The following is an 11,326-nucleotide window of genomic DNA, read 5'->3' on the forward strand; positions in this document are numbered from 1 at the left end:
ACTCCATGGGCATTTTGGGACTTGTCCCAACACTCAAACCACTTTTCCATTTCTGTCCGAAGACAGACGGAGAGAGTTGAGGAGTCCAAAGTCAAACGATAACACTGACCATATGTCATTAACACCTCTTCACACAATAAAAACAATTTTTGAAACCTACTTTTGGTCTTACGTAAAATGTAAATAGCAATGTACGTAGAAGCTGGATGTACAGTGATGTATTGTTGAAACAACTGCCAAACTTAAATGTATGACGTAAACAGTATTATAACAAGGAGTAAACTTGATTTAATACAAGCATTTACTTTTAAAGTTCCTTGCCATCAATTAGATAGGCATGGATTATCTAACATAACACTTAGCGACGATTTGTATAAGCCAGTGTTTCTCAACCTTTTATTTGCGACGACCCACCTGGCCAAAAAAAAACTCCTTCGAGGTGTCCTCCTCCCTGCCCATCCACTTTAGACAGCGGGGGAGATCTATTGGAGATTTGTTAGCTCCTCTCATCGTGGTGTTGGGGTAAAAATTAAATAGATCAACATCATTTATACGTTAGTCTTTTGAATCATTGGGGAGCCACACATGATCTGTTGACCGCTTCCTCCCGTTCCTCTTTGTCTTTAACATGTATTAGGATGACTTTCAATAACAGGCCCGTCCGTACTTTGAAGTTGTCTTCACATCGCTTTCTCTTTCAGTTTCTTTTCCCTGGTACTGCTGGAAGATTTTCGCAAACCCTTAGGACATCGTGACATGGTCATTGCACAGACCTATATAAATATATATGGGTGTGGAGGCAGGTCTTTGTAGAGCACAATCGCCACTGCGATCCTGATTCAAATTTCCTCATTTGTAATGTGGTCATTGCATGTTATACCTAAGATCTTTTTGTAGCATCTCGATTCCATGGCTAGGATCCTACTCACTAATTCCACTGTCAGCATACAAGGAGGTCGCCGAGACCAAAGAATCCATCAGCCTGACTTGAATGCCGCGATCAAAATCATCTAAGTAAAATGATTTACTGTTCTAACTTGGTTTATATTTACAAACTGTTTGGAAACAAATGTTGACTTTATTTGTGCACTAAATATTGTTCTCTTGTATTAGTTTAAGTTATTTAAGAAAGATGCACGACAATCAAGAAAATTTCATTTTAACCGTTCCGACATGAAAAGTGTAAAAGAATCACGTTAGTGGAGAGGTATTAGTATTAATATATTAATCTTATTGATGTTTAAAATAATTTTTTTTTTAAATTATCGATTTTGTTTCAGACACGAAAGCGGTTAATACACTAAAAGGTCTAAAATTTAATAATTGGGTCTTTGGTAGTCTATGTGGATTTATAAACATGATTTTTTTTTGTCTCCTAGAATAAATAAACCTACAACGCCTTCGTGTCCACTGGCTGGCTCGTCGCTCCTTAGTTTAAGAAGCTCTCTTCCTATCTTCTAGTAAGATATTCTAAGAAAATAATTATTAGTCAGTCAGTCAGTCTGTCTGTCTGTCTGTCTGTATCTATTCATCTACCTCTCTCTCTCTCTATCTTGCTATCAATCTATCTATCTATCTATCTATCTATCTATCTATCTATCTATCTATCTATCTATCCATCCATCCATCCATCCATCCATCCATCCATCCATCCATCTATCTATCTATCTATCTATCTATCTATCTATCTATCTATCTATCTATCTATCTATCTATCTATATAATCTAATCTAATCTATCACATTTACCAGGCGTGAGGCATCAATGTTGAAAATGTGAAGATTCTTCACGTGGTTGTCATTGTCCGCCACACTGAGTATAGTGTAACATGCCAACATTGGCTAACAAAACAGAACAACATACAAACTTATTCACACCAATGTTGACCTTTTTTTAACTAACAAAAAGCGTCAACAAAAAAGCGCTGACAAAATAGCCAAAATGTGCCAATAGCAGCAGAGTAACATTCACGACAGAGTTAAATCGCAAAGCAATGTGGTATAAAACATCCTCAGAGGCATGTTTCCATACATCTCTAATCTAGCTGAAAGACGTCTGCTAAGTTGGACGTACTCTATCTTCCTGGCAGTCTGCTTCACTCTTGCATTGCATCAAAGAATTCTAATCCCTTTCTCTGCTCGTACTCTTTATTACCACTTACCTTATCCCTCTCCTTACCATCCTCTCGCCCATTCTCCCCCTCTTCTGAATACCACTCTGTACATCTCTGTACCCCGACTCTTTTTTTTCTCTCTCCCTCTTTAACTCTGTCCTCCCTCCTCTCTCCTCACTCTGACTCTCTCTCTCTCTCTTATTTTCTCATTCCTTTTTCTCTCTGCTTCTCTCTATCTCCCCCTCCCCTCTATCATTCTGTTTCTCTTGTCTCAAAGACGTTTTGGTGGTTTTATAACAAGTTATATTTAAGTCGAGCAGATGATGTAAATGTCATCTGTTTCTGTGGCCTATGGTGGACGAGGGTGTCATGTGGCCAGCAGAGCGATGAACCGATTGTTCCCCAACTAATTTCAGCTGGCTGGACTAAGAGGTGCCCAAAGATTCGGAAATTAATAATCCCAGTCTTCACAAGGATCCGAACCCCCGAAACCTGGTTCGTAAGTCAAGCGCTTTTCCGCAAAGACACAGTGCCTCTATATCCATATGACACAATCATTAACAGAACGCCATGGATTCAAATGGGCATTACATTCTCTAACCCCATAGATCGTGACGTATGTAAAGAAACGTTGACATTACGTACCTTACTCTTGGGATAAAAAAACAGTAAAAGAATTATGTGCTCAAAATTTGAAGCTACTTAAAAATTCAAACAGAAGTGAATATCTCGTACCTGACATGCGTACACATTAATATCCTTGACATGATTATCGTTGCCACTGACTTTGACAATATAATCTAGGTCCATTTTGTTCTACAAATAAAAAATAAAACACATAAAATCTAGATAATTCATTAGAAAAAAACAACAACTTTAAATTAGCAAATAATTTTAAAAAATAATTTATGCAGTGGTAATTATATTGTGGCAGAGTTGAATAGCGGAGGATCAAAGTCTAAGGGGTCAGTCTCAGTGTGTTAATTGAAGCACTCTTCAGTTCGGACTATTCTTCTGATTATGTAACCAATATACTTTTAAAAATGTCAAATATCGGTAGCACTAAATAACAAGGTTACAAAGACAGTTTGTGTGGAAACACAAACTAAAAATCGGCCCCCGAAGTGGTCCACCAAGGCAGGTAAAAAGGCAGATGTCAATATTTTCAGAAAGAACATCAGAATGAAATTCTATCAAAGACAAATGACAGAGAATAATGGAGAAAGAAGGTTGACATATCTTGTATGTTGCCCCAGCAGTCCAGCAGACCAAAGGATAGGTGAAAGTGAATGTCAAGTTAGATGTGAACCTGGCCTACCTGATGTCTTATAATGAATATCTAATTGATCTCATTGTTTTGTAAAGGGTTAATCTCTTATTCCTCAAAGAAAAAAATTCATTTCCTTTAGTTTGATGTGTATGTACCGTATGGTACCGTACAGTTCACGAGAAAATATGAAAAACTACTTACTAATTGTTGTTTTAAATTATGTCCAACTTATATGCATATTAAAAAAAAAGTAAACATTTTTGTGTGTAAATGTAGTAGTTCTCCAGTACAACAGAACTTACTTCACTTAGCAATACAATTGTTAAAAAAAAACGTTTGCATAAATGTATTTAAAATATAGTATATATATTGCTCCCCTACTATATTAACCTCCCGTGTTTGTTACTATTATTAGTGAATAGTTGTAAAAGTGGTGTATTTAAAAAAAACAACTGCTTGCTTAAGTGGTTTAAAAAATTAGATTTTTCGCTTTCAGAAAAGAAAAATTAGTCTTTGCATCAGAACTTTGAATGGTCCAAAATATTATGATGTCCGATTTTCACTATGTTTTCTAGTTTACGAGATCTAAACGGGACGAACAGACGGATGGACAGACAGCCTATACAAAACTAATAGTGTCTTTTTCTCTTTCGGGGGCTTCTAAAATGGAGGCGCGGTGGCTGAGCGGTAAGGCGCTTGGCTTCAAAACAGAGGGTCCCGTGTTCGAATCATTGTGAAGACTAGCATTTTTAATTTCGGGATGTTTTGGCACCTCTGAGTCAACCCAGCTCTAGAGGGTACCTTACATTAGTTTGGGGAAAAATCAATGCGGTTGGTCGTTGTGCTGGCCACATGACACCCTCGTTAACAATTGAATTGACCATTGAAATATTGATGACCTTTACATCATCTGCCCTATAGATCACTAGGTCTGAAAGGGGAACTTTCCTTTTTTCTTTACTAAATAAATATGTTCCTTTCACTCACCTTGTCAAAAACATCTGGCCTGGGGCGCACATTTACACCTGTCACGTGATTGTCATTGCCCGAGACCCTTAAGATGCCGTTAAGTTCCAAACCGTTCTAAAGACAGAGAAACGATTTAGAAGAATAGATTTTATTATAGAGCGTGTAATGTATTACGTGGTACTGTTGGAAACAAAACGCAAACTAAAACTGTATGGCCCTAGCACAAGGCACTATAGATCACAAAGAAAGGAACAGTGCCAGGCAAAAGAAGAAGAGGCAGACAGAGAAAGCCATTGGTAGGCAGCCTCATAGAGCAGACGGGGCCTATCATTAAAAGAGATTTTTATTCATGGCAAAGGACAGAGTGGAATGGAGAAAGATGATCGACAACATGTGTGGTGCCCCAACGGTTTAACAGATTAAGAGAAAGGCGAATTGGAAGGAAGTTTAATGTAGTTCGTAAAAACTTTATTAAATAACCGCTCAGTTGTATTTGAAGCAGCAATCCATTCTCTAATAGCACTAAGAAGAATATATGTTTAATCCGTATATAATTAGTATTCATTCATTATATAATCAGTATTTAATCACAATTTTACCTTTTACATTTATCTATCCATTAGTTATTTGGACAGTTTTGGCACCATGCAATTTTTATTGACTTCATTCTCCATTCCAAAAGACAAAGAGGAATGTAGAATGACGGTTAATCACCATATAATCCTATAAAATTTGCATATAATCAGTATACAATCAAAAAGTAATCTGTTTATTATTTGTAGATTACGCGAAAATCATCTAAAAGTTTGTGTCAACTCTCCAATTAAAATTGATCTACAAGTCCTTTGAGGCAAATATCAATATATTTAGATTTTAATCAGCATAAAATTTCTAGCTACAAATAAATAAATAAATAAATATTAATCATATTTACTTACTGGTCCATAATTAAAGTGATTATCATTACCACTGATTTTTAAATTGCCATTTTCCTGTATAATGACATAAAAAAACTATACATTGTAAATAAATTATAATAAGTATGTACATCTCTCTCTCTATCTCTCTGTCTCTCTCTCTCTCTCTGTCACTCTCTCAATGTATCTTGTCTCTCTGTCTCTCTCTCTATATATATATGTCTCTGTCTCTCTCTGTTTGTCTTTCTGTTTCTCTTTGTCCTCTCTGACTCTCTCTCTTTCTGTATATATCTTGTTCTCTGTCTTTCTGTTTCTCTTTGTCTCTCTCTGACTCTCTCTTTTTCTGTATATATCTTGTTCTCTGTCTTTCTGTTTCTCTTTGTCTCTCTTTGACTCTCTCTCTTTCTGTATATATCTTGTTCTCTGTCTTTCTGTTTCTCTTTGTCTCTCTCTGACTCTCTCTCTTTCTGTATATATCTTGTTCTCTGCCTTTCTGTTTCTCTTTGACTCTCTCTCTTTCTGTATATATCTTGTTCTCTGTCTTTCTATTTCTCTTTGTCTCTCTCTGACTCTCTCTCTCTCTTTCTGTATATATCTTGTTCTCTGTCTTTCTGTTTCTCTTTGTCTCTCTCTGACTCTCTCTCTTTCTGTATATATCTTGTTCTCTGTCTTTCTGTTTCTCTTTGTCTCGTTTCCTTGTTTCTCTCTATATGACTCTGTCTCTCTTACTCCGCCTCTCTTTCTGTCTCTCTTTCTGTCTCCCTCTCCGTCACTCCGAAAAAAAACTAATTTCTGAATAACTATTGCAAGACGCAAGACAAAATGTCTGCTTTTAGGCGCCACAGATTGTATTTGTTTAAGACTACGTGACTGAAACCGTTTCCACAAGAAGACGAACTTAATAAAAGCCTTAGTTTTCATTGCTAGTGAAATATATAGAAACAGCAACCCGGTGACACTAGTCCTTCAACTCAAGCCATCCACAAAAACCTCTAGTCATACGACGAACTCAAACAAAATATTTCCCTTTACGTACGCACTGTTCACATTCATACTTTAGAAATATATAAACAGGGAGACATAAACTGAGGTTGTCAATTGTAGTCAAACTGAATTCCCATTTGATTGGGCCAATAAAATTATCTTATCTTATCTATAACATGAGAAGGCAACAATGTATTCAGTCTTGCCTTACGTACTACTGACAGTAACTGGACAACTATTGACCAGTACATTCCTACACTGTGTGTAACTTTCTACTTACTGTGTCATCCCAGCCAAAACTGTGGGAGCGCTTTCTTCTTTTGGTTGTTCCAATAAAAAAATTATTCATCTCGAAGACTTAGCCTTGCTTTGAAAATACAAAAATATATATTAATACACTCGCATGTCTGATATGTTTGTGAAATCAACAAGGAAATTAAAAACAAAATATTTGGACTAAATCTGGTAGTAGAAATGTATGTATGTATACTGTGCATAATCTAGAAGTCAGCCTCATAATATATTGCTCAAATACAGGTTTTGTTTTTCTTACATTTTATATCAACTCTCTTTCTGGTACAAATTTTGAACATGCTGTTTGTGCCACATTCTCCGTTCCAGTTGAAACTAAACACGATTTTTATTTTACCAAACAAAACATAAATAAAAAAATAACTAATTACTGTAATAATTAGTGGTTTGTGAAATAATTTGTTCTATATCAAAAATGGGTATAAATACAAAAGTAATGTCATTTATGTGAGTAAATGTGAAATTCTTTCCCTTAGATACTCTTTTTTTTTAAAAGAGAAATAATTACGACCTACTCCTATCTATGGAGGCGCGGTGGCTGGACGGTATAGCGCTTAGCTTCTGAACAGGGCGTCCTTGGTTCGAATCCTGGTGAAGACTGGGATTTTTTATTTCAGGATATTTTGGCAACTCTGAGTCCACCCATCTGACACTAGTTGGGGACAGGTAAAGGCGGTTGGTCTTTGTGCTGGCCACATGACACCCTCGTTTACCGTAGGCCACAGAAACTGATTACCTTTACTGTTTTACAGCATCTGCCCTATAGACAACAAGATCTGAAAGGGGAACTACTCCTTACTATGTGTCAATCTATTCATGAATGTTATTCAGAGACTTAAACTCTTCTAAGTCATTGGTCCTGGCTGATACAGGCAACACATTCCATGCTCGGGTGGCACTAGGGAAGTAAGAGCAGTTATGTGAATTGATTTATAAGTAATTGCCTTTGTCTTTTTGTCTGAGTATTTTATTAGGCTGTGGTGGCTGCAGTTTAATTTTTACAAGAAATCGCTCAATCTATTATTTTTCTTAAACTTTTCTTTTTAAATAGACAACCATAGATAAACACCAAAACCTTAAGGACATAAATGAGCTTTTCATAGACACTTTACACAACCTAAGTTTAGATCAAATCATTAAAAAGCCAACTAGATTAAACAACACATTAGATCTCTTCTTAACCAACAGACCTGGATTAGTAGTTGATTATGAAATTATCCCTGGTCTATCAGACCATGAGATCATAAAAATACACAGTCAGATAAAAGCAGTAGCCAATACAAAACCCAAAAGAAAAATCTTACTCTGGAATAAATGTAACCTGACACAACTACACCAAGCTGCACTAAACTTTCAACAAACATTCTTATTAGAAAAAGACATTAACCAACCAGTCGATGACCTCTGGAATTTCATTAAAACCATCTTAAAAGCATTATAGAAAATCATATACCAACTAAATACACATCAAACAAAATAAATAAATGCTGGTTTAATAATAGACTAAAGAAGCTTTGTAAACAGAAGGTAAACCTATATAAAAAATTTAAAGAAACTAATGCAGAAAGAGTTTACAAAAAGTATATAAAAATTAAACACTTAACCCAAAAAGTAAGCAGACAGCTGCAGAGTGAATACATAAACAATGTAATATCTAAAGATAACAACAAAAACCTATGGTCATACATTAAGTCTAAGAAAATGGAAACAACAGGCATAGCGCCATTAAAAGATGAACATAACATAATACATAATGATAATGAAACTAAAGCAAACATCCTAAACAAATACTTTGCATCAGCATTCTCAGCCCCAGGAGACAAAGACATATTACTGAATTTGAACCAAGTCAACAACATAGAAGATATAGTAGTACAAGAAAATGGAATTCAAAAACTATTAGCCAACACCAAACCAAATAAAGCTTCTGGACCTGATGGTATTCCAGCTAGATTACTCAAAGAACTAAGCAATGAGCTAGCTCCAGTGTTCAAAATACTCTTTCAGGCTTCACTTAACCAGGGCAGAGTACCAAAGGACTGGAAAGAAGCTAATGTCACCCCCCTATTTAAAAAAGGAGAAAAATCTGACTCAGGAAACTACAGACCAGTATCACTTACCAGCATCACATGTAAAATCCTAGAACACATAATATGTAGCAACATCATAAACCACTTAGACAAACATAATGTCCTCACACCATACCAACATGGCTTTAGGATCATGTGATACACAACTAATAGGACTAATTGATGATTTTTCAAAAGGTTTAGATAATAGTGAACAAATAGATGCTATCTTACTAGATTTTTCTAAGGCTTTTGACAAAGTTCACCACCATAGTTTGCTTAAAAAATTAAAATATTTCGGCATTAATGGTCCACTGCATCAGTAGATTAAAGATTTTCTGATAGGGAGAGAACAAACTGTAATAATAAATGGCTCTAAATCAACACCGATAACAGTAAACTCAGGTGTACCTCAAGGAACAGTCTTGGGTCCACTACTATTTTTAATTTACATAAATGATTTACCAAATTGCATTAGTTCAGGAACAAAAGTCAGATTATTTGCAGACGATTGCATAATATATAGAACAATAAAACAACACAAGACACAGATATTTTACAAAGAGAATTAGATGAATTACAGAAATGGGAATCAAATTGGAGCATGTCTTTCCACCCAGAAAAATGTCAGTTGTTAAGAGTAACAAAAAAACTAAAACAAATTAATTCCACTTATCTTATTCATGGCAAACCAGTAACACAGACTAAAAACGCAAAATATCTAGGTGTTATAATAAATGAAAAACTATCATGGAATCCACATATTGATGAAACTACAAAAAAAAATCAAACAAAGCATTAGGATCTATTAAAAGAAATTTCTATAAATCAAATAAGAACATAAAACTAAAATGTTATTTAACCTTGGTTAGGCCAATAATAGAATATGCATCCTCCGTTTGGGACCCCTCAACTCAAGAAAACATTAAGAAACTGGAACAGACACAAAATAGAGCAGTGAGATTCATAACAAACGAATATTCACATTTGACTAGAGTAACACCTTTAGTAAAATCACTAAATTTAGAAAGCCTTCAGGACAGAAGACTCAAAAGTAAAGTAGCAATCATACATAAAACACTGAACCATAATCTTCAAATACAAAAACAAAATTTAATAAAATACTCTGAAAGACACAAAGATAAAGGCACATTCCTCGTCCCATATGCTAGGACAAATTTGTACAAATACTCCTTCTTCCCTAGTGCTATTAGAGCATGGAATGGGTTGCCTGAGCTAGCCAGGAAAACCAGTGACTTGGCAGAATTTAAGTCATTGGTTAATATGCATGACTAAATGCATGACGCGTAGGACGTAATCATCTTCTTTTTTGAAGTAACGTCTGTATAATATAAGATAAGATAAGACAAATGCTTTATGCATGCGACCCTACCATTACTGCGTGTTGATTTCTTTGAAATTAAATCATAGAGCTAGATCATGTGCTTAGCTAAGTATCTTTCAAAGTTTGGGGGCCCGGGGTGAGGCTTGACCTCTTTGTGGGGCTCTGAATTTTGAGTAATATTTAATTTTTATTGTAAAAAAAACAACTCAACCCTAGCTACGCGACTGAGCTAGATCTAGGTTTAAAACATAACCAACACCCTGTACGGCAGTGCTGAACAACTGAAGAGAACAGCACATTATTTTTCCTTGGCACAGTCTGCAAAAGAGCTGAAAGCTCAGCAGCAAAAAGCTGACTAGAATAATAATAATTATAATAATAATAATATAGGTTTAAAAAATTCAGTGTGCTTAAACCCAAGAATATTGTGGTTCGTAGTTCCAGTCAAACACTCCATGCTTGTTTTTCTTATTTTTATTTAGATCTAGTTGTAATAAAGTAAAAAGTTCTCATTACAGACCTTACGATCTATAGGGCAGATGATGTTAAGGTCATCTGTTTCTTTGGCCTACGTTTGATCCTTTATGTGCAGATCACGGTCAAGATCTAGTCTAAGATTTATAATTTCGATCTATCTACTTTTAGCTTTATTGATTCTACTTAGTAGGACTTGGTGGGTTTTATTTAAATCTAGCTATAGATTTATAACTCGGTTCAAATAATCTAGAATTTTAGATCTAGGAATAGGAAAATGTAGGAGATATATGCACCTCGTGAAATTTAGATGATCAGAGATTGGTTCCGAATCGTAACTTTGCAATGTTGACGCCTGCAGTCCAATAATGTTTTTGTCGTAAACGATTTCGGCAAATTTTGAGCTCCGACTAGAAATTGTATAGACTAAATAGATGAAGCGGCATACTTCACCTGGAAACAAAGTGTAATCTATTGATTTAGAGATTGCAGAGATGGATACTAAATGGTTCACATATCGGAACTTTCTGAAATAAAACTTTAAAATGTGTATAGAGTGCGTAGCGAGACTTTGAAATCATAATGAAAGCGATATTTTTAATTTCGACGATGAACGTGGGCAGTGTGTTACGAGATTAAGCAAACATAATTGCGATATTTTGACATATCCACTGCAGACAAAGCCGTTGTCCACCGGGGTAGACCTTAAAATAAAGCTTGTCATAGTTTTGATTGTAGACTAAGTTATATCTTGACTTTCAGCTAAACATTTTTCAATCTAGTCTTGAATCTATTCTGGAATCTAGTCTTGAATCTAGTCTTCAAATTTGTCTTTAATCTAGTCTAAAATTTATTCTCTAATCTAGTATTCAT

At 35.3% G+C, this 11,326-nt stretch overlaps 1 protein-coding gene across 3 annotated transcripts in view; it reads right to left on the minus strand.

The window, feature by feature from the left end:
- The window catches only part of LOC106061051 (uncharacterized), a 16,774-nt gene extending 5,853 nt beyond the window's left edge, over window positions 1–10,921 (minus strand). Inside the window, exons 1-6 of one of the 3 annotated variants that reach the window (XM_056042834.1) lie at window positions 10,750–10,921; window positions 6,534–6,616; window positions 5,291–5,344; window positions 4,371–4,466; window positions 2,849–2,929; window positions 1,749–1,841 (exon numbers count right to left, since the gene is read on the minus strand). In XM_056042834.1, the coding sequence (XP_055898809.1) occupies window positions 1,749–1,841; window positions 2,849–2,929; window positions 4,371–4,466; window positions 5,291–5,344; window positions 6,534–6,602 (393 nt within the window). In that variant the 5' untranslated portion in view covers window positions 6,603–6,616; window positions 10,750–10,921. Of the gene's footprint in view, window positions 1–1,748; window positions 1,842–2,848; window positions 2,930–4,370; window positions 4,467–5,290; window positions 5,345–6,533; window positions 6,621–10,749 lie in introns of all 3 variants that reach the window. The other 2 variants (XM_056042833.1, XM_056042835.1) reach the window with 2 other exon arrangements.
- Window positions 10,922–11,326: the final 405 nt, after the last annotated feature.

Source organism: Biomphalaria glabrata, chromosome 9, assembly GCF_947242115.1.
Source record: "Biomphalaria glabrata chromosome 9, xgBioGlab47.1, whole genome shotgun sequence".
NCBI lineage: Eukaryota > Metazoa > Mollusca > Gastropoda > Planorbidae > Biomphalaria > Biomphalaria glabrata.